At 32.8% G+C, this 24,579-nt stretch overlaps 2 protein-coding genes across 5 annotated transcripts; both read left to right on the top strand.

Annotated features, from left to right (window-relative positions):
* Nucleotides 1-384: 384 nt before the first annotated feature.
* Nucleotides 385-13,375, top strand: LOC140048922 (carboxypeptidase B-like). Of its 4 annotated transcripts, none has more exons than XM_072093721.1 (12): nt 386-669; nt 3,461-3,545; nt 4,199-4,312; nt 4,674-4,775; nt 5,700-5,801; nt 6,022-6,132; nt 6,582-6,752; nt 7,124-7,223; nt 8,975-9,186; nt 9,946-10,030; nt 11,375-11,552; nt 12,598-13,375. In XM_072093721.1, the coding sequence occupies exons 1-12, from the start codon at nt 572-574 to the stop codon at nt 12,695-12,697; spliced, it is 1,458 nt and encodes a 485-aa protein (XP_071949822.1). In that variant the 5' UTR covers nt 386-571; the 3' UTR covers nt 12,698-13,375. The 4 variants fall into 4 exon arrangements, with proteins under 4 accessions (XP_071949824.1, XP_071949822.1, XP_071949823.1 ...); XM_072093722.1 differs by having other exon boundaries at nt 11,381-11,552; nt 12,396-12,691; XM_072093720.1 differs by having other exon boundaries at nt 387-669; nt 12,396-12,691.
* A 191-nt stretch (nt 13,376-13,566) lies between these two features.
* On the top strand, nt 13,567-20,868 carry LOC140049818 (uncharacterized). The gene is made up of 6 exons (XM_072094767.1): nt 13,567-13,669; nt 16,024-16,332; nt 16,845-17,234; nt 18,062-18,559; nt 19,936-20,127; nt 20,621-20,868. The coding sequence occupies exons 1-6, from the start codon at nt 13,639-13,641 to the stop codon at nt 20,701-20,703; spliced, it is 1,503 nt and encodes a 500-aa protein (XP_071950868.1). The 5' UTR covers nt 13,567-13,638; the 3' UTR covers nt 20,704-20,868.
* Nucleotides 20,869-24,579: the final 3,711 nt, after the last annotated feature.

The raw sequence follows: 24,579 nt of genomic DNA on the forward strand, positions 1-24,579 counted from the left end.
GGATATTATTAGAAAACTTGTGTAGTGTATAAAATTCCTCATGTATGATTACATAGAAAAAGAAGGTATACATAACCACGAAATCTCCATATTTTAGGTCAGCTACAAGACGCATTATGTTCGTCTAACCAGCAAATTGTGTCAAACGTTGGACGCTTTCCAGTAAAACTACTAAATATGCCAAACGATTTTGTTTTACGGACATACAGGCCTAACTGTAGGCCTACGCTTTATTTCAAATTATATTGTAGGGCCTCTATGCCATTATGTCGACTTACGGTTATGTGTATAAAGTTTGTTATTTATAACCTACACATGACTGTCACACACTCTTAAAAAAACCTTCCGCCGGACAGGTATTCCCGAAGCATACCGTATTTGAATCCGCAGTGCATTCACTTTTAAAAATCCACGGGTATGTCATTTAAATAAGATCGCTGTAAAAAAATGATTTTACAAATCGGTTGTTCACACACAGCCAAGTAATCTTAGAGTTGACAGCCCCGATCGAGCATTGTTGCCTAGAGACCTAGTTGTCCTATAATATTGTTGATTCTAAAAAAGAGATACGATGAAAGTTTATTGCCAATGGGTGCTCTATATTACTGCCATGCTTGTGTTTCTTCGAGGGGCAAGGTCAAAAGAAGAAGGGGTACAAACAATATCACGGTAAGATAATTTTACATTAATTCTAATTCTAACTTCTGTTCAGTAATGTGACCAAACTACTAGTAGTACTAGGTCATAGTTGGTTAGGCCATGGAATAGAGGTGTCTAATTAAATATAACTCCATGGTTTGGAATAGGCAATCGTCAGAAGTCAAATAAAATGAATTAGAATATTAGTATAATGTTTTTATGTTTTGTTTTTTTTTATCCTAGCTGAAGATGCAGTTAATTATGTGGTTTAAAATGAAGTATGCATTAAGTCGTTATCTCAAAGAAAATAGCTTTATATCGCCAATTATGTAAAATAACTATGAGACGTCGTTTATACGTGCGCGTTAAAATAATAAGTGACTTCTGTCTTTTTTTAATCACCTAAAAAATAGTAAGCCTACAGGGAGCATTTTATTTGAATACGGGATAATCTCGACAGCGAGTAGATGGTGTGAAGTGTTATGTTTATGTTGGGAATATAAATAAAATGATAATTGTACACGATCGAAACGTCAAAAAACCTTTAAACGTCAAAAATATTCTGATGGAAAAATACATGCGAATATCTCTTGTATTACTGTTACCGTTAATAATATTTGGAATTTTATTTTTTATGCTAAAACTTTACCTATCACCTTACCTTTACCTTTATCCTACCTTAGGCCTTTATTTGGTTCTGTTTTCAAGATATCTGTATTGGACACTGTAATTAATAAGTTTTGTCGATATCTGTTGAGAGTAGGAAAACATGCCCCAACTCTTGCAGTACAGGGTGAACTTGGTAGTATTTTTGTAAGCAACAATTTTAGTTCTAGTTAACATATTGCAATGGTAAATACTTTTAAACTTGGACAGGATTATTGTTATTGTGATATTATTGTTTCATCTAAGAAAGGCGTTATTTTGCAAAATTTAAACAAACAGTTAATAGGCCTATAGAAAATTATCTCGCTGAAATCAACAATTTTAAACGTAGACAATTTTTAACCAGATTTCGCCTAGGTATTCTTGATATTAAGGTTGAAATGTGTAGATGGTAGAGGTTTTAAAAGAAAACATATGTAAATTATGTCACTAGACTATAGCCTAGAAGATGAATATTATCACTAATTTGTCCGTTCTATAATGAGTTACGTCATTTGGTTCGTTTGTTTCGTATAATTTCCCTTCTGAAAGTAAGTTCATTAATTGAATGGCTTCTAGAAATATTACTTTAATTGAAAATATATCTAAATTAATTTGTAGTGCGTTTAAATAAAAAATAATAATTCATATTGCATCTATTTCTAGGGAAGAAGAAGACATATGGTTATGCTTTCTATACCACTTTATTATTAATTATTCAAGGTATATCTATTCATTCAAATAAATCATACAGGCAGCCAAAGGTTGAAATGAGTACAATTTTACAAATATAAAAACTTTAATAATAACTTTAATGTACATTATATACGGTAGTAATCAAACATTAAAAAACACATACCTAACATCTAGAAAAAAAAAACATTAAAAAAAGCATGAACAAGACAACTAGCAAACTATTGTATAATTTAGATTCAACTTCTGATAATAAAGATTCAGTTCGCTTTGTGTAAAGTATTTTTTTCAATATGTTTTCAAGAGAGGCATATTGTAGTTCCTGACCGTTCCACTATGTTAATTTGGAATGATACGCTTTTGGAACTTCCAAAACATTCAGTCTAGGTATGACATTTTCTGAGTAGTAAGGTGTAAGTTATTTACACCTTACTACTCAGAAAACGTCATACCTACTACACTGAATGCCATATCAATATTATTTCTTAAAGTCGACCGAAAGGAGCATATCAATATCGAATGTTCGATTACTTTTTTTTTAAACGAATGCTTCATTTTAGTATATTGTCCAAGTTTGGCAAATAGCAATTTTTTACTGAATCGAAATTCAGGTAAAAATTTTAAAAATTCATCCAGAAACTTGTGTTGTGATAAAGCATTTTCATCAAAAAACCACGTACGAAAATGCAGAGCTATAAAGCAAATTCTGCAAAAGGTGTGAACAGTATGGTAGTGTATCATCAACATTATGTTTATAAAAGGTGCGATTTGTATATCAAAATCAAGGCCAGCAACGTATTTACAAGTTGTTCAAATACAAGACGGTTTGATGATATATAATTAGCCCCTTTTATATTGCTTTATTATTGCTAGAGATAGTTATGATTCCAGTCAACAATTCGCTACTTTTGCATAATGTATTGTCCAGTATAAGTATTACATTTACTTTGTTTTCGTACACTCTATAAATTATCTACGGAAGAACATTATATGTAGAGAGTAACTACAATTGAAGCTAATATTATATCATTGTGAATTTACAAATACAAATATAATTATTACTCAAATCACAAATGACAGTAACAAATGATGAAATGGGGGTCTCTGGAAACCAAGAGGTTTGTATGATAGAGACCCCAGATAAAAATATTGTGTGTTATAGTTAGTTATTTTATTTGTTTTTTTGTTTAAAAAAAAACTATTTAATCAAATTATCTGCGACAAATATTACATGTTCTACAATAGTTTCTTAAATATCTTGGTATGTATCTTTGTGGGAAGCATAGGCCTATATAATATATAGAAAAAATTATGTTGGAAACATTAAATAAGTCTATTAATTAAATTATTACATGAAATTAACATTATTTGTAAATGTTATAATTATTACCGAATCATTGGAGATAAATTATAGAGTTTATTATCTATAAATATTCATTAGTTTCAATTTAATAATAACTCATCATTCATTTTGTTATTTTAGACATCGATTTATCCGTGTTGTTCCGTCTTCCGTTGAACACGTCATAACTTTGACCACACTAGAAGAGGCGTATGGAGAAAATAAGGTAGAGTAATATACATTATCAATCATCTTTATCTTCTTCATTACCACCAGCACCGCTGTCATCTATTTTTATTAAATGCAGAAAAAGCAAGTATTATTATTTAGAAAAGAAAAAGGTTAAGTTCACGCTTCGAATTATTATTAAAGTACTGTTTAAGTATTGTTTACTCAGTTTTTATTCAGTTTTACTCCAGAAAGGTTCAATCAATCAAACAGTAAAAAAAAACACTAATTTCTTTTGTAAATTCATAATAATAAAATATAATATTTTAATTAAATAAGAGGGATAGGGTTTAAAAATACAAAGCGGGACCGGAAACCAAGACTATCTATGTGGAGAGAATATATGGTCTCCATGAATCCTTACTTATATGTTATAATCATTTTTGTCATTTAACATAATAACATTGACATCATCTTTATTATAACTTTGCATGCTCATTATGTAATGACCAACGTTTCACCGATATTATCAATAATATTATAAAACCTATAATCTGTTCTTCTTTTAAATTGCTCCAATTCTTTTGCTGTCCATAGTGTCGACTAGTCTCATTCTATTTTTGCAAGGATCGTGTGTACTAAATATATTTTATGATGATGATATTTATTAATAGTAATTACATTTCATTTTAATGTTAATTGTTTCATCAGGTAATATTCTTGCGTTCTGCTGGAATTCTAGACACTCCCGTCGATATTGTTTTGAATGACCACAGCTTCGATTCATTCACAGACGATTTAAAGTCAGCTGACATTCCGTACATTGTAAGAAAACATCTGCCATCCATTTGAAATATGATGTTATTTATTGAATGTCATAAGCATGTAAAACATTATCTCTACTTGTCTTAAATACCAATACTTAATCTCAAGTCACGTTCAAAGAATTATAAATTTATTTCTTTTTAGGTAGATTATATTTGATTTATATTTGAAATAAAATAAATCATATAATTTAATTTAAAGACGATTTGTATTTTGTATTTTATAATTTAGTCCAAATTCTAAATTCTGTAATTGGTGTTTAAAGGCAAAGGGTTGGTTTTAGAGGTGGTTTTAAACTTTTGAAAGCTTGTATTACCTTTCTAATATCCATCACATAAGGTATCGTTTTCACTTCAATCAGGTTGAAAATGTTGAAGAAACTCTTATTGAGAAAATACGAAAGCGACGTGATGTGAGTGTCGAGGATGAATTTGATCATACTAGATACCATTTTTATAACGAGGTAAGAGGTCACCTAATGACCCAATCTATTTCTGATTCTGAGCTTAATGAGAGCGACTCATGTCTTACAATTGATATAGTTGATATGTGAAAAGGCTTGAATGTTAAGCCTGTTTTCCACCAGTCGAATCTGTTCGCGCGAATCAAAAGTAACAACTTTATTATATGCCTTGGTATTTATCTTTCCATCTTCCAAATCTCTTTCTGCAACGACGAATTATAGTTTCTTGAGTTTTCGCTTCAGCAAAATTGGTAGTTCGAATTGTTTCTACTTTTTGCAAAGCGAATCATTTCGCAACCAATCAGAGCTATGGAAATAAGCAATGAGTGTGAATCGAAAAGCTCAGCAGACACGTGATGAATATGAAAATCTCAGCTATTCGCTCTTGTAGTGGAAAGGGTAGCGCAATTGTTTTTTTTATTCTCCTAGTGGAAAATAGGTTTAGACCTTCGGTGTCCTCATAACCCGTTTTCTAATCCAAGATATAATACTAAAGTATCTTATATTATATATCGGTGCTTTTAGTTTGTTACTAAACTAAAGCCTAATCCTGCCACATTAATATAATATTCGACATAGCAAACAAAACAAAAAAATACTAAGTCGAAATTTCGAAATATATTTATATTTATGCAGCAGGATGAGGCTTTCGGGTAGTTACGCATTCAACTTCAAAACTGAACTGACAGCAATTTTACATAATTTAAAAATTGAAAACATTTTATTTACTTTTCTTTTTCATTTCCCTACTTAATATTAAATCTAACAGCATAATGTAAAATATATATTAAAAATGAGTTTTACAGACACAATTTTAAAGGTCAAATGTGACGATGTAGAGGGTGACAATTGTACAATATTAAACCAGGTCATGTGATTCTGTTGATAGTAGGCCTATATCATTCATTTATTTTTAATATGTAGATGATTGATTGGTTGAGAATCCTAGAGAAAAGATATGAAAATATTGCATCAATGTTTACCATCGGAAGAACATTCGAAGGTCGAGACATGTATGTTATGAAGGTAGGCCTACGTATATTTGGCCTTTTCCTTCTCTTTCTTTCTTTCTTTCTTTCTTTCTTTCTTTCTTTCTTTGTTTTTTTCTTTCTGTCTATCTTTCATTCTTTCTTACTTTGCTTTAAGCTTGTTTGTTTTACATTTCTAAATTGTTACCATATTTCATAGCTGAATATTTCATTTTAATATGTCCAATAAGAACACATTTTAATTATTTTAAATACAGATTACATCAAATGTTCGAGATGAAAATGAGAAGTCAGGAATATGGATTGAGGGTGGCATTCATGCTCGAGAAAAAATCTCTCCTGCCACAATGGTCTTTATTATACAGCAGGTAAATACAAACCCTTATCCTTCATTGAGTGAAACAAAGACCACCATACTGTAAACGTTTTGAAGCTTGACACCAAATTATGAACACCACATAGAGTTTCCAGTCATATTTACTAAAGGTGGAGAAAATCAGAGTTGTCTGCAAAGAGTATCGTTTTAAAATGTTTCCAGAAAGAAGAAAGCAAAAAGCAAAACAGAACCCAGTTAGTCGAGGTTGACTGGTTAAAACAAACTTAAGATGAACATATGAGAATGTGATAGAGTAAATAAACAGTGTTGATAAAATCAATATGATAAAAAATGTCATAGCATCTACAAAACATCCTACGTCTTATGATTTGCGATAGAAAGAGGTAATATGTGCCTTAATTGTTCGTGAAACCATGTATAATACGTGGTTGCAATACAGTCACATCTTTTAATCATTTAAATGATTTGCTTTCATTGCAGTTATTGGAGGAATATGGTAATGATGACGTTGTAACCGAATTAGTAGATGGACTAATCTGGTATATACTCCCGGTTGTGAATATCGATGGATATGAATTTTCAATGAAACCGCTGGAAAATGCTACAACAATTAGACAATTTTTCAAAACGGAGGCGGATGTTGAGTCGGAGGTGCGTAATGTAAAGTCTGTTTTCCACTGGTCGAATTTAGTCGCGTGAATCCATTGAAAAAACCCCGAATAGCTGCGATTTCATTTTCAACGCGTGTCTGTTGAAATTGTTCAATTCAAATGAGTGCTCATGAACGCGTCATAACCAAACATAGTGTATATATAGATTTATAGTCTTAGTCTCTGATTTGTTACGCAATTTTTAACTTCGCAAAAGTAGAAACTATTTGAAGAGTAATTTCATTGAAACAAAAAATCTCAGGTAACTTGGCATTTATGTGTACAGCATCTTTTAAATGGAACAGTTTAGGAAATCTCAATCTCACCTAGCCACCACCCAAACCGAAACTATTTTTCTTTCCCTTTCTGTAGGTATGGAAAGCATTGTATTGGCGAAAGACACGTTCTGTTAACGAAGGCACAACATGCATCGGTGTAGACCCTAATCGAAACTGGGACTTTAAATGGGAAGGTAATAATTTCATACCGTATTATATATAAATAAAAAAACAAAATAATAGATATATAGCACAATATAATATTGATAAATAACAATTTACATACGTATTGAAAAAATGGGAGAAACGTTAAAAAGCAAGATTCAGGATTCAAAAAGTGCATTGCATTGTCTCCCTGATATTCAACATTTTTGTTGAGTACCGTAGTATGCCATTTTGATGTTTCATAATTTGTATTCACTTTGAAAAAAAAATTGGATCGAAAACAAAATTGTTTACCTTAAAAAGTAATTTAAAGCAAAAAAAAGTCTAATTGGCTGGTAACCAATTAAATAGGTTTTGGTTTTTGGTTTAATTTATCCACTTTTTATATATAAAAACATTTTTTTTTTCTGCGGAAGTGATTTAAAAAAAACTTTATTCAATGGCCTATTTAAAATCTGATTTTATTAATCTTCATTTTTCATGTTTTTGGGGGACAATTCATCTTTACATATATTATTCATTCATTCATTCAATCTTTTATTTCGGAAACTCTGGTCCATAGAAAGTAAATTACATATAAATGAAATAAATAAAATAAATAAAATTACTACTACTCATCTCAGGATGGCATTCCATCTGGAGAGCATCTTCGACTTAACTAAGACGTTGCTTATAATCGTTGACATTAAAATAGTTTTGCTTGCATTAAGTCTACACATCAGGCCATATATTGATATTCTTAACAATTCACAAAAAGAGGGAATTCTACATTCCGTAAACATGATAACCATTTATCAAATTTATTAATTATAACCATATTAACTTCTTTTTTTTATATTATTATATGATATAAATTTATTTTTATTCTGAATTAGAATCTGTTGATCCTAGTAGCCTAAATTAAACGACCAACAATTAGAATTAATTGTTTGATTGTTAGATGATATTTTTTTAACATTAAAATATGAATTTCAATGTGTACAATAGCAATTATTTTATTTTCTAGGACAATTGTTCTGCCATTTTTACGATTAAACAAAAATTAATTTAACGATTATACGTTATTGTCCCTTGAAACACAAAAAAAAAATAAGGTAAAAATATTCTAAATTTAAATTGGCCATATCAAAGTAATATTAAAGTTTTTTTACTTTAAGTCGAAAATTCGAGCCAAAAAGTTTACGTAATTAACAGGTAAATAATTAATTTGATTACATTTCGTCTGGAAACTCGTCGCGAACGAATGTAAACAAAGATTTCAAAACACGAGTACGCATTATGCATGATGCTAATTAGGATTGTGTTTACAACTCGTCACGGTTGAGAAGATGTTTTCACACAGATAGCGAGGAAGTTTTATGATTATGCATACAGAGTAGCCATTATAAGATACGTTTTGATCGAAAACTTTGTCTGTATTTCAGTTAAATGATTTTTTTTCATTTAATTTTTGGTAAAAGTTAATAACTATTATGATACCTCAAAATGACCCACTTTTTTATTTTATTAATTTTTTTTGGGAATTAGTCAAAGGGACAATACATCTTACGGTATGTGTTTAATGGTGTGTTTTTTTCTTTATAATTCTATTTTTACGTTTAATACTTTGTTTTCTATTTTTATAATGAAAGTTTTATTTTTATATTAATCAATCGGATTATTTCTTATTTGTTGTGTTTTAACACATTTCCATTTCTCCAATGAGATCAATAAGATTTGTTTTTTATTCTAATGCGTATAACGTACACTAATATTCCTCCACTCGAATTGTATTTTATAGCGTTACGAGTAAACAAAGACACCAATAAAACGTTTTGTTTGATTTCCGACCCTGGATTAAAACCTTTTTCGGAAGTGGAAATACAAAACATTGCAAAGTTCTTAATGGAACATTCGTATATTGATGCCTATCTTTCTGTACACAGTTATGGTCAAATGATCATTTTCCCTTGGTGCTGGACTAAAGATAACATATCTGACTATGAAGATCTGGTGAGTTCACTAAGAGTCTGAGGCCTAGCGGAGCTGTAGTTAGTGTTGATTATTAAACGTGCTTGCCTTACAGGTTTCAATCCAGGGTTGTAACATACTCTTTCAACTTCATTCTCTAAGCCTCAAATGAGACTTAATTAAAAAGAAAATAAATAATAGTAACCTCAAGTTTTTTTTACCCCTTTTCGTAGATATCGTGTGTCTGTCTCTGTTTCATAGAGAGAGATATTTTTTTTTAAGGGATTAGGCCTAGATTAAGTTACTATGTGAATCGGTCTGCCTGTCGTTTAAAATGAAAAAAAGGGTAGTTTGTAGTTAGACACGACACCGGACGCAAATCGGCTAATAAAATAGCATCCAAAAGTAGTTGGCAATTATCTCAAAGAGATTGGCTAGCTATAATTTATTCATCACAATCTTTAAAAAACGGATAATTTTTGATATAGCAAGAAAATTAAAATCTCGAAGTATATTTCAATAATTCAATATTATATATTTAATAGTTATATTAGGCCTACCTATATTTGGTCACCTGGTTCAATTTGTTTGTACCACACTATTTATTTATTTGCTTCAATTTAGAAAATAAAAAAAATATTTGCATTTGTGTACATAGGCCCTATTGCTTATTAAAAAAAATCCCAAATAATGTGAAACTATAGATTGATAATTATTGAATAATATAGAAATGTTTTGTTCACTGATCCTAATGATAACGATCAATGCATTCATTGGGATCGTATCACTTTATTCTCATAGCAAAATCTCTCTGATAAGGTAAGCAAAGCAATAGAATCTGTCAACGGAACCAAATACAGATCAGGACCAGTTCCAAGTCTGATTTGTAAGTATTTTCCATTTGTTGGGGCTTTGTTATTTGCTCTGGTAAGTTGCTTCTTATACCAAAGAACATACTCCCAGATCGGTAAAATTATTCCATTGACTACCAAAATTTAAGTTTCAATATTAACCACCATTTTAGCTGTTTTTTAGTCTCATTCCAAAATTGTTTATATCTCTACCAAGCTACCTTATTTGTTTTCTACTCTTATTCAGACTCCACCCTGGCTACCTTTGTCATATTTCTTTTATTCCTGTACACCCAGGCAGCACTTGCCAGCTTTATACTATGACGTTATCCAAATTCCTTCACTTGCACTGATGAAGGGCTAGTGTTACCCGAAAGCTCTGCTAACTTTTCTGGCTGTTTACTTTATCGTTTTGATTTAGCTTTTCGCTTTTTATTTTTGTATCTCCATTGAGATCCAGCCACTGATACCCACAGCATTGTCATTTTTTTCAGTAATTTGCCTTTGGATTTATATATATATATATATATATATATTCCGCCGTACCACGCCGAGAATGTTAAAGAGTCGCTATCCAATCGAGTTCGAACAATACCATGAAAGCCCCAGTGGTCTAATGGTTAGGACATCTGCATATCAAGCAGGCGGTCCGAGTTCGAGTCTCGGTTGGGGCGACTTTTTCTCATTCTCACAGATTTCCTCATCTTTATCGTTTCAAATTAATTAATTAAATTTCAGTATATCACCGGGCGGTTTAGAATTAATGTTCTTTGGCTGATTTGTATATATATATATATATATATATATATATATATATATATATATTCTTTGCTTATACCCATCAAATGTTTTTTTTTTTGGTCTGTATATGTAAGTGATTGGTATATAATATACATATAAACTGACAAGCACCCGCTTCTTTCACAGATATCAATCAACAATTAATAATTCAGTAGAACCCTATAGGGGTGACACCTTCGGGACCAAAAAATTATTCCACCAGCAGACGGCAGACGGTCAAAGAAAACATTTTAGCAACCACAATTTCACCAATTAAAACTGTCAAATCAGAGAAAGCATCATACTTATTATGTTATCTATATTTGTTTTAATAATGATATAATGATTTGGTCTTTTTTTTTTTTTTGCGATAGAAAAAATACTACTGTCCCCTTAATAGGACAAAATAAACTATTTGCCACACTCGAAAGTTTTCTTGTCCCCTGCTGAGTAGGGGTTTGTCGTATTGCTAAAAGTTAAAAAAGGATAATACGTTTAATACCCCTCGTTTCACGTGTCTAACGTGTCTCCTTGATAGGATGCCCCCTGAATGGAGAAGTTTTACTGTATTGTTAAACAAAATGTATTAATGTTTAAAGCTACAGTAACGGGTTGTTCCTGCGATTGGACATATGCAGTTGCTGGAATTAAATATTCGTATGGAATTGAACTGCGTGATACTGGTACATACGGGTTCTTTCTTCCCGAAGATCAAATTGAACCTACCGGAATAGAAACATTAGAAGGATTTAAAGAAATCGGCAAACATTTAATCAGGTAAATAAAAAATTTAAAGAGCCTCATAACTATAAATAAAATGGCTATAGGCCTAGAAAGAAATTATAAATCAACATTTGAATTATAACGCAGTACTTATGCTATAGTTTAAAGCAGTAAAATATGAGAGAATTTTGAAAAAAAATATCGCTACGTGATAATTCCTGGCTTTGGATCACGTTGTAACAGATGCTGAGCTGAAATAATAACCAACTGCTAAACAGATGGTAAACTATCAGTAGTTGGATTTGACTCTCTAGTTTTAATATAATATAGGCCTATCTATGTTAAGACCACAGCTACATCATAATGTTGTGTTGAGGTTTGAAAATTGTGCAAATACAAAGACCTATTGGGCCTATTCGGAAATGGTATTTCTCATTCATTTTTTGATACTAATACACTGAAATAAATGTTTTAGTTAGACTTGCCCCAAGTCTGTATTGATTGACTTTTTTTTTTATTTATTTTTTTTTTTTTCGATTTTTGTCTGAAAATATCCAAAATCAAGTAGTATACGTATGAAACGCCATTTGTGTCAAAATATTTATGTTTTTACTAATATTAAGACAAAACTCCGTCTGGAACACAGACTAGGTTATAGTATGTGGTATCAACAACCCCTTATAATCAAACACATTTGTCTAACTTCACGCATGCGTACACCACCATGGACATCACAATAACCACCAATTTCTGTTTAAATTTCATTTCATTTATTATCAAAATGATACCAAAAAATAAGTAAAATACATGAACAAGAAAAACAACTAGCTGACAGAGACATGATTCCTAAAAAGTAAACCTAATCACTATGTTTTTGTCTTTTTAAATTTTGTATAGCCTTGATCATAATGAAACAAAGAAAGATCGTAATGATGCGACGTCTATCAACCATTCGTCATCTCTTCTGTGCTGTTTCGTTTACTTGCTATTGCTGTGTATCTAAATGTATTTTTTAGTGATATTTTTAGTCTCTTGAACCAATATACTGTAATTGTAATTGTCACTGTTTGAGATTGATCGCCTTTTAATTTCCTTTTAGTCGGCACTCGTCGAGGTTGGACGGATATTTCTTTCGAAAACTCTATTTTCTAGAACAATTCGCACTCAAGATAGGTCATCATTCATTAATTAGATGGTGACCGTCCTTTGGTTGAGACTGCTAGTTGTGTTTAGATTAATTGATGCTCAAGACTCAAGGACAAGAATTACATTTAAAAACAAATTGTTTAAATGTTTATGTTTATCCAATTTTGCTGTTTTTATACATTGCAACAATTGTTGTAATTCGGTTTTAACTGCAAGAACGATTGAAATAAACCGATTCGGATTGATTGACTCACAACAGTGGGCTGTCAATTTTAAATCATAAACATGTATCATGTTTCAAAAAGTAGGTTAGTGTCACTAGTGTCAGTGTTCTAATCTTGAAAGTGACCATTTGCTTTTATTGTGACAGTTGATTTCATTTATCTATTAGTGTTTGCGTCGGTTTATGTTAATTTAAAACAGCTTTTTTACTGTAACTATTATATGGGCTAGAACCAGGTTATAGGCCTATTTACTTTTATTTATATAGCATGATATTATTAGTATTATAGAGTTATATATAACTTAATTTTTAATTAAAATAACGGGTATACGGTTAGATTTAACTTTAAAGCCATTGCGTTTAAATCATGAAAATATCATATTTTGCTTTTATACGGCCTAATAATGATAATAATCATGACTAGGCCTATAGGTCTATTTGTTTTTCTTTATATCAATGAGTTCAATATCTAAAATCAAATTAGGCCTGTTTGCTATGGCGCTATCCTACCAAGTGTAATTAATTGTATTCGTTATAAAACAAATCTTGATTATTGAATAAATAAACAATATTCGAATTGATCAATGGTGTGGATTTATTTTTGATTCGACTATCAAAAGGTAAACAAAGTTTAATAGCGTCGCACTTTTTATTATTTACAAAAGATCGTGCCAGTTCGTTTGTCATATTTATTTTTTTGTTTGTGGCATGGTCCGCAGAACCCTGCATTCCTTGTTTTGAGACTACCCCGCGAAACATGAAATAATTGTGATGGATTGTGATTCAAAACGTCGTAAACAGAGTAAGTACAGTTATAGGCTAGCCTAGCTTTTATGAATAAAATAATCCAAAACTTAATAGTATATAATATTAATTATTAGCGTAGCAGCAGATATAGGCTTTTCTTATGTATGCGTATGTCTAGATAGGCCTCCTACTACTAGTAGGCCTAGACTAGGCACGGAGTATGGTCGAAGCGGCCGCCAACCTAATTTCGTCATTTGTATGGAACGCCGTGTGCGCTTTAATCTTGAATTAACGCCATGGCCTAGGCCTATAGCGAGTTGAGTTACAGGTCTTCTTTATATTTCTATAATAATTAAGTTTGCCTGCCGATAAATATCAATGTATATTTTATATGCATTTTAATATTAACTTACATGCTATCGAATCTTATATTCAAATTTATATTCTACTTTTAATATTTACATACTAGGCCTAGGCCTAATCGAATTATAATAATTCGCCGTGGCTAAAGATACGGTACCGTATCCTAACTTCCATTTGCTGAAGGTACGGTAACATTGCATTACGTCATAACCAGCCAATGGGGTGCTGGTACGTCTGTGTGTGACGTCATCGTATAAGGGGATGTCCGTCCCGTATAAGGACTTTGGATTTTTTTTCATATTGTGAAACAGTGATCAACCGCATTTTCATTATGCTTCATTTATCGCTGTTATCGCCGTCGTGTGTTACAAAAACTAAATGTAGCCTACGTCTGTTATAAAAAGCCAAAACAGGTTGATTTTAATTCTAGAATACAGAAAACTGTTTCAAAAGAGGCCTAGGCCTACTTACTACGTAGGCCTACTATATAACCTCATATGAGTTTGTTTGTGTAGGGAAAGCTGTGCCAGGCTGGGGCCAGCTAGCTGCATGTGTGCGCTGATTTCTGTGACTCATCCCTGGGGCTACTGTCTAAATCATAGTATTTGAGGGCCCCTTTATTGTCCGCATTTGCTTGTTGTTTATCATCAGCATCTGTAAACAAAATTTAATAAAAAATATAGGCCTAGGCCTAGACCTAAATAGGCCGAATCAAAATAAAACCTTCATCAGCACACACACATCCATGCAGCCTGGCGCCGCCGATAGGCATTCTCTACTGAACATACAGACGCGATTTGAAAGTCCTTTTTATGACGTAATGCAATTTTACCGTACCTTTATTAGTAACCAGGGGTGGATTGCTATAAAACAGTCTTAACTCCCCGATTAAAGCCGGCTTTATCAGATAGACGGTCTTATTAAAGCCACTCCTGATAGACCATTGCTATAAACCAGTCTTAGATAAGACCGCGTAAAGTAACAAATTAAGGGCGTACTTTGCGCGTAGAATACCAAATAAGGTAATGTTCGTCACGCTTGTTCAATTCACAATCATAACAGTACGTACATTTCTACGCGAGAAAATCCATTCTAGGCCTATATAACAATAAAATCACCGTTATTATTTGATTTAACAATTAAAACTCCTTCAATTGGTTGTCTTTGACGATAAATAATACGTAAAAGCAACAAAAAAAGAGGTTTAAGACTGTTTTAAGACTCCTTCGAGTAGGCTTTAATTTTAAAGACCGTTTAGAGGTTATACCGCGGTATAGCAATGGTCTATAATATAAGACTACTTGCTACGTCACGAATTATAGCCGGCTAAGCGCTAAGACCGGTTATAGACCGCTTATAGCAATCCGCCTCTGAAATTAGAATACGGTACCGTATCTTTAGCCACAGCGTTAATAATTTACGTTTACATCATAATATACGTACTTTTTATTTCTCATTTAAGACCTACGTACTTTATATTGGTAGTGAAGGGAAAATATAACGTTGAACTGACACGACGTTTCTCGACACTTTCCTATCGAATCTCTAGGCCTACCCTAGTCTATAGGGCGGTCTATAGTAGCCTAGGGCCTAGGCTAAATAAGGCTAGCTAGGCGACTGATTCGAAAAAAATGCGACCAACATGATTTGCTTGCTTTGTAACCGCTAGCCTAGGGCCTAGCCTAGGTATGCCTATTATAGGCTATGCAGATATAGGCTAGCTAGCCTAGCCTAAACTTTTCAGAGCGGTGGTATTCCTACTACTACTAGCCTAGCTAGGCCTAGTAGGCCCTAAGCCTACCTGGCTGCCACCTGCCTAAAAAGTAGGGACCTACCTTTTTTGGGCCTACTCTGTCTGCTGAGTAGTAGTAGTGTATGCATTGTTCTCTACTCTACTGTAGGCCTACTTACTCTAGCTAGAGAGGTTTGATTATTATAAACATGTCAAGGGCCTACCATGCCTATATTTGAATGACTGACTAAAGTAATGACTGATTGATGCTCTATTAACGTATATTGTTCTTCTGTACTATTTGTGTTCTTTAGCTTTCGTAAACTATGTTCTTGAAAAACTCAAAACTCGTCTGAAAGAAAAACCTACAGAGCCTCATAACTATAAAAGATGCGAATATAAATATGAGGCAAATGTGGCAGAAGATGAGTTGCAGAATGACATAAAAGATGATATTATTGATAATACCACCAATGAAACGAATGTACCATCTAAGAAAAAGAAAGTTTCTGCTAAATGCTATGAAAGAATTTACCAAGCCAGTCTGCCCATTGAGGGGTTGGAGGTTACAAGAGAAATTTCAGAGTCATGTGAAAGTGATTCTACAAACAATAGTAATAATAGTAAGTAAATAGTATTTAAATCAAATCTTAAGTCATTTAATTTAAAAGCAAACCCCCATTAAAGTGCACATCTCCAGATGTCCCAGATTTATGAAAGCTTGGCCAAACCATAGAGGGTGCTATGATTTTTACAAAATACAACATCCAAACAGAGGGCTATTGAAAACATATCTGGAATCAGCATCTATATTAGTTTAAACAATGGGTATGGCATGGAATATGCCAATGTGCATTGTGGATTGTCCATCACCAACATGTTTAGTTATGTCTTTAGTTTTACAAAAATTGCATACATAGTGGTCGAGACCAACAGCTTTCAGCTCCCCCAACCAACTGAAAAAAAAGAGAAAAACAAAACAAACTGGTGAAAATAGTCTGTTCAAATTTGTATGTATCCATTTCGATGGTGGTGACATCATGTAATTCACTACAGTACCTTTATTAGCAGATGCCCTATCCCTAAACACAATGTATTATCAAACCAAATTATTATTAAACAATGCACATTTCAGTTGAACCAAAAAAGCGACAAAGGAAAAGAAAACGGCGTCACCGAGCCAGGAAAGATGAAGAAAAGATAACTGAAAATATATCAGAAGTACCAACACCAATTATACCAATACCTGATGGTTACTTGAGGACTACAGAAGATATAGAAGTACCAGCACCAATACCTGCGCCAGATTCAGCTCAGTCAGAGAAATCTGAAGAGAAGGTTACTAGGAAAAAAAATAACAAAGAAGCCAAGATAGCTTCAGTTAGAGTTGACTTAAAGAATGAGGCTCACTCACTTGCACAAGTATGGAATGATTTCTTCAAAGCAAGATTCACTCTAGTGACTGAACCAGAAAATATTGGGGATGATTTACCAGAAACATGTAATCGGATTCCTATAAATACAGGTAATGAATACATTTTTTTTTCTAACTTCAGTGTACATAATTATACTAATGGACTAAAACTGTAGAAATTACAACTAGAAAGCCATACCTCTGCCTACTGTAAACTTCTCCTACATAAAATTTCTCCGGGAAAATATATGTGTGTCTTAATGCTGTGTGTGATTTAGGCTAATTTCACTACAAGCATGTGTATGCGAATTTGGTTTAATGGTTATGTAACCAGCCTTTCAACTAACAATAGATTCTGTTGACTAACAATAGAATGCATGTGTATGCGAATTTGGTTTAATGGTTATGTAACCAGCCTTTCAACTAACAATAGATTCTGTTGACTAACAATAAAATCAGCAATGCCAAAAACAAACGGATACATTTGAAAAAAAATAGGTTTTTTAAAACTACTCGTATCAAAAAACCTAGCAGGTCTGAAAATTGTACTAAAAAGTGATCCAGAATTGGGACCGTGGTCCGGATTGCCTCCAAAATTTAATGGAATGGTCCTTGACCACATATCTATCTGTATATTCATTTTGGTAAGATCTTGTAATTAGTTTTTGAGTTACTGTAGTAATCCTGCTAACAAACAAACACACGTGATCGATTACATATACCTCCTTGGCGGAGGTAAATGAAGCTAGGGCTTACCACTCTCGTTTAAAAAAAAATTAATTAAATTACAATTTTTACTGGTTCTCCCAGTACAAGTTTAATTTGGAGACCTTAGAACAATTTTTTTTACTCACAAGTATTTCGCTTAAATGAATTTATTTGTATTACTTTGATGAAAAGAGAAATAGGAAAATTGAATTATTATTATTTTATTTCAGGCTGTCAAGTTGGTGACACTGACAGTAAAGCTGCTTCTGTTAGCAATGAACTGTATTCAGAAAGCACCTCTTGCACTGATCAACCATCCAATGTAAAACAGTTAGAATCATTGACAGAGAGTACGTCACTGACACAGTCATCCTCAGTTGACGTTGTCATTGATCAAAATGTAGAACCTTCAACAACAAAAATTTGTTTTGAAGAACGATATAAAGAACTAGAAGAATCTGGAAGCAGTTGTGAAGAAGATGAGCAACGAACAACTGAAGTAAAGAAGACAAAACCGAAAGATAATGCTGTCAAATTAACTAAGAATCAAAGACGTAAACTAAGAAAGAAAAAAAGGAAATTCTATCAAAGGAAAGAAAAAGCAGAAAGGCAAGTTTTTGATGAAGAAAAATTAAAGGAGCTAAGTCTAAAAAGGTTTGAAAAGAGTAAAGATGAAATTATTGCATTTTTCGACTCGATGTGGGACATATTTCAACAAGAAAATAAAGGTAAACATTTATCTTAAATAACCAGTTATTAAGACTTGGTTTCTTAAAAGAAAATATCATGGTTTTTAGATAATATAAATAAACTGGTATTCACTCTCTGTTTATTTAGGTGAAATTATTATTATGTATTTAATTTACTGTTAAAAATGTGTGCAAACTGCAACCAAACAATAGAGGGCGGTATAGCAATTAAGACATTTTAATATATGTCTATGTTAAAAACCAAACCACTTAAAACCGGGTGTCACGAAACCTAAGACCATGAAAGCTAAGACCCCGTAAGACCTAAGATCACGAAAGCTAAGACCCAAGACCTAAGATTACAAATATTTATCTTTCGCACCTGCCTTGTATTTTAACTCCCAACATTTATTCTGAATACCACACCTTAGAATTAGCACTTTATGAAAATAATCACATAAAAAGTATAACAAATACATTTTTAAATTGATGATTTTACAGACGTTTTTCTCGCACACATACTGTTTGCGAATTTCGCCTACATCATGTTCAATGTTTTTGTTTCTATGGAACGTCAAAAGAGCAAAAATTATATAGAGTGCTGAAAACTCTGTGGAGTCCATCTACAGTGTGGATGGGACAATGTAAAATTAAAATTGTAATAATAGTATAATCATGCTAGTACGAAGAATTAAATACTCGCAAATAAATTTAAATTTAAAAGCATGATGATAAGTTTTTTTGTTTTGTTTTCTTTCTGTTTTTATACTTGTACTATTATTGTTGCTCTTTTGGCGCTTCATAGAAACAAAAACATTGAGCATGAGGAGTCATACAGTATACAAAGAAACACGTCTGTAAAAACATCAATTTAAAGGATTTATTTATTTGTTTTTATGTGTTTCTCCTTCTGAAAGTACTTATATAAGTCCTAATTTTAAAGTGTGATATTCAGAATAAAGTCAGTTAACAAATTCGGAGTCAAAATACAAGAAAGGCAGGTGCGAAAGAAAAACATCCTCTGAACCAACACAATGGAGTAAATATACCAACAAACAACCAGTAAAGTTTGTTTGTTGTAAAGAAAAAATATACATTTACTTAACGGGCGAAAATAATGTGAGTTTATCTATGTTTTGCGGTAGTATTTAATTATATTTATGGTAATAAATGAAACCTACTATGTTTAAAATTATGTATGGATAAACAAGTATTGTTTTTAAGCTGTAGTATATCTTAGAATTTGCAATCTTAGGTCTTGGGTCTTAGCTTTCGTGATCTTAGGTCTTAGGGGGTCTTAGCTTTCGTGGTCTTAGGTTTCGTGACACCCATTAAAACCACTATATCAAATGTATACTGTATGAATGAATGAATATAGATTATATTTCTGTTCATTTTTATTTTTATTTTTATAGATAAATTAGGTTTTGATGAGTTGGAAAGATTACGAGTAATTCTAATACAGGTCTTTGATGATATCCAACATTATCAACAAACCACACCCACATTTGAAATGCTGGTCTCTATCAAGAAGTGGTTGTTATTGCTTGATAACCACCGAGCGAGGGCAGTGCTAGACAGTTTTCAACAGTCAGAAGCTTTACCAGGTAAAATTATTGTTGTTTTCTTCTCTTCATTTTCAGAGATATAAGCTTGGAAGTGCTCAATAGGCCTAAACAATTTTAAAAGACCTCCACTACCTGAAATGGCGGAAAGTTGGATAGAATTGAATCCATATCTTCGATGCCAATGTGATTACTACTATTATATATACAAAAACAAGATATATGATTGCCAGTTCACTTTCTATCTCTTTTATTCACTGAATTTCCAATTTCTCTTCTCCTTACATTCCATAATAATCCTCCCTTCATGGCTTGCCATGGTATTTAAGGAAGAGTAAGATAAAGCATGTTGGATATTTAAACCTTATAATTTTTTGCCCAATTTTGAATTACGGCACTACAATAAATATAAATCTTAGCTTCCATGAAAAGGGTTGGTATAATATGAATAATAAAAATGTTACATATTATAAACTATAAAACAGAGATTTAGTGGGATATATTGCTTCTATAGTTTTATTTTGTGTTTCTTCAGATCATAAACAAGTGATTACCTCCCTAGTGGAATATTGGATAATTGACATAGCACCCTCTCTTGGTGGGCAGAGTTCTACTTGAACATTTATAGGTGACTGACATATTGTTTTATTATTTTAAACTTTATGGTTGTTTTTAAATAATGTGCATGTTCTAGTTTAGAAGATCAATTAAACCACAGCATTTATTTTATGGTTTTAATTATAGTTTATGAGCATCATCCATCCAGCCGAAGCTGATTATTAGGGACCTTCAGAACAATACAATTAACAAATAACATTTATATATAATATAAATGGTATTTTAAATTAAAATTTGCCCATTTGAAAGAGGTGGTATTTAAGGAATGAGTAAGATAAAGCATGTTGGATATTTAAAGGAAGAGAATTGAAGAGGGATGGAGCATTGAAGCTAAATTTCAAGGGTTGTCTGGGAATACAGAGGTCACTGTTAGTGAACTGCTGTTTATTTATGCGTAGAGCAAAATTAGGGGTATTGCTAAACACCGCAAACCCCGCAAACCTCCAAAAAAACATAGCAAACCCCACCAAACCAACATAAAAGTGATTGAATCATGTAGTGTACAACCCACTGGGTATATCAATGTAAAAAAAAAAAAAAAATTTCTACTGTTAACAACTTATTTTTGGGGTAAAACATCATTTTTTGGTCAAAAATGATTGCTAAACCCTGCAAACCTCCAAAAAACCATAGCAAACCCCACCGAACCAACATAAAAGTGATTGAATCATGTAGTGTACGACCCACTGGGTATATAAATTATTAATAAATAAGTAGTTAACAGTAGAAATTTAATTTGTTTGTTACATGGATATACCCAGTGGGTTGTACACTACATGATTCAATCACTTTTATGTTGGTTCGGTGGGGTTTGCTATGGTTTTTTGGAGGTTTGCAGGGTTTAGCAATCATTTTTGACCAAAAAATGATGTTTTACCCCAAAAATAAGTTGTTAAGAGTAGAAATTTAATTTTTTTTTTACATTGATATACCCAGTGGATGTTTTTTTGAGGTTTGCGGGGGTTTGCGGTGTTTAGCAATACCCCAAAATTAGTGATTCCTTTTTTACAATTTTTTATTACTGAAATATTTTTTTTCGACTTTGATTTCTAGTTATATGAGGGACAATGTGTTATTTTAAGTGGCAACTATTAAAGGACAACCGAGAACCATATTTTGACAACGTAATAGGGATGTAGACCTAAATATGATTTAAGAACAATTACGACATTGAGATAAAGATACCGCCGCGCGCGCTTGCCGTACAGCCGTTGTCGTAAATTGCTGTAACGTCACGTGTGATTGTCAAAAAGTTTAGTTTGTGTATTTTAAAGAAACATATCCAGATAGGCAAAAGAAACAAATCAATTGAACATTTATGTTTTTTCATCATTCATCAGCCGTTGTCAGTCCACCGCTGGACGAAAGCCTCAGCATGTTTCTGTTATAGTGAACGATCTCTAGCTGCTCCCTGTCACTGCACTGTACCCCAATACTATTTCATCTCGCCATCTTACTCTTTGTCTTCCTCTATTTCTGCTCCCGACCATGGGTCTCCATGATGTCATTAGCGAAGTCTATCTATTGTCTGTTCTCTACTGATATGTCCAGCCCACTTCCACTTACTTAATTTGATAGTTCTCATAATGTCTAGGACTTGTGTTTGTTTTCTCACCCATTCATTTGTTTTTCTGTCTTTATATGTGATTCCGAGCATATTTCTTCCATGTTGTGCTGCTGCTATTTTCTTTTCCATTTTATTTGAAAGTGCCCAGGTCACAGCTCCATATGTCATGGTTGGTAACACGCGTTGATTAAAGACCTTTCTTTTTAGACATAACAGTGTTTCCCCTCTCATGATGTTGCTCAGTTTTCCATATTGGCACCAGCCCAATCTGATTCTCCTCTTTATCTCCTGTTCTTGATTCTTTTCTTTCAGGCTAAATCTCTGCCCCAGATAGATATATTCATTAACTTCATCAATTGTATTGCCATTAACAGTCACAGATCCATGAGGTACCATGAAATTTGCCATAACTTTTGTTTTCTTCATATTCCGTTTCAATCCACAACATTTGCTGGCATTTGCAAGGTCTTTAAGCATATCCTCCACTTCACTGATTTGCTCTCCTAGGACAATGTCATCTGCAAACCTCAGATGATTACATTTTTCTCTATTGATATCAACTCCTTTATCCTCCCACTCCAGTGAACCTTCCAACCAGGCTGTAAACAATTTAGGCGAAATTGTATCGCCTTGTCGGGCACCCTTCTTTATGTGGATTTTCTTACTTAGTTTGTGCATTGTAACTGTAATAGTGAAGTTAGTGTAGATGTATGTTGTTTAATATTTGTTTAGAAAGTGTGTTTACTAGAAATTTTCGCGCTTTGCGAGACTTGTCTATTGACCCCGAGGTAGCTAAAAGTATGAGGTAAATCTATGATTGAATGTTATCAAAAATCATTATAATACAATTTAGAGTAATTGTAATCTCAATTACTCTAATCGTTCTTTGTGATTCCCAGTATTCTTTTATGTGTATGATTTATCACCAGTCTTAACATGATTCTTCATAGTAAAAGAAGAAACCTAACTACAGGTGCTCGCCTTGTCGTGGAAGTTAGGCTCAGCTTGTTACGAAGAAGCACCATGCTGATATTTACATAAAAAACATTTTCAAAATTGTAATAATTGCTAGTGCAACATAATGGAATTGATCAAGCAACACGAGTCCGGAATTCTTAGAATGTTAACTGGCATAACATTTTACAAGAAGCATGTTTTAAAATAATAGAAATACAAATATTTGTAATTTAAAATGAAAGTGTAATCAAACATACGTCTGTGATACTCTAAATGTGTACAAAAGCTCTGGTGTTGAAAATAATAGTTGAATACAGAATCACCATCATCGTCTGTGTCGATGTCTGGAAAGCAAGCACCGCGAGAATATGACAGCGTATCAAGTTCATGCTCAAGTTGTAGCTTCTGGACGCGTTTTAGGACACAGGCATAACACATTCTCCACTTAAAGCATTCCTCGAATTGTAAAAACAAAATGTGTCATTGGAAGAGTGTATTAACGTAATTGCATGTCAATAAACAATTATGTGGAAACATGTGGCATAGCGGTAAGGATTTGGGTTTCCAATCAAGAGGTCGGGAGTTGGAATCCCGGCAGCGCCGCTTGTTTGTGCCCTTGGGAAAAACACTTTATCTGCAATTCTCCACATCCAGGAACAATGGGACCCAGAAGGTTAAAGTGCCAATGAGCTGACTACAGCTGCAATATGTGGAATGACTCACTGAGTATGTATTCCATGACACTTGTTCTAATGGCTGAGGTAATAATGTTAAGCGCTTAGAGGCCTTGGTAATAGGCGCTAAGTTTGACATCATTATTTTATGTCGTGTGGTGTGAATGTTGTAAATGTAGAATAGTGCATTTTCTTCAAACCGAAACTTGAAATGTAGCACGGTAAGATAATCATTCAGTAGACGCTTTTGCTTCTTTACTTTCTGTCTTATAGTATCTTTTTTACCAGGAATTTGTCGGCTATTGTCGTCTCGTTCTATAAAGAGTGTAACTGCTTGGTTGCATCATTCACTCGATCATTTCTTCGAACCCGTTCATAGTTCAGACCCTTTCCAACATTTCTTTCTGACTAAGCGATGTCCATTTATACGAAGAGATTCTGACAGTGACAGTATTTTCTCACATGGGTGCCTGCAGCAATTCTCCTAACGTTTTGCTTATCTCTACATTTAGTACGCAACTCATCAAGAACAACGTGATGCAGAACGAGTTGTGTTTTTACTTCAGCCTCAGCAACGTTTTGGTTTTTGATCGTGGTGATTCTTAGACGTTAACCCACTGCTCTTTAATTCGATGAAACCGTTGTTCACTTCTCTACTAGCCTTTTCTGTGCATCTAA

The sequence above is a fragment of the Antedon mediterranea genome, chromosome 5 (assembly GCF_964355755.1).
Source record: "Antedon mediterranea chromosome 5, ecAntMedi1.1, whole genome shotgun sequence".
Classification (NCBI taxonomy): Eukaryota; Metazoa; Echinodermata; class Crinoidea; order Comatulida; family Antedonidae; genus Antedon; species Antedon mediterranea.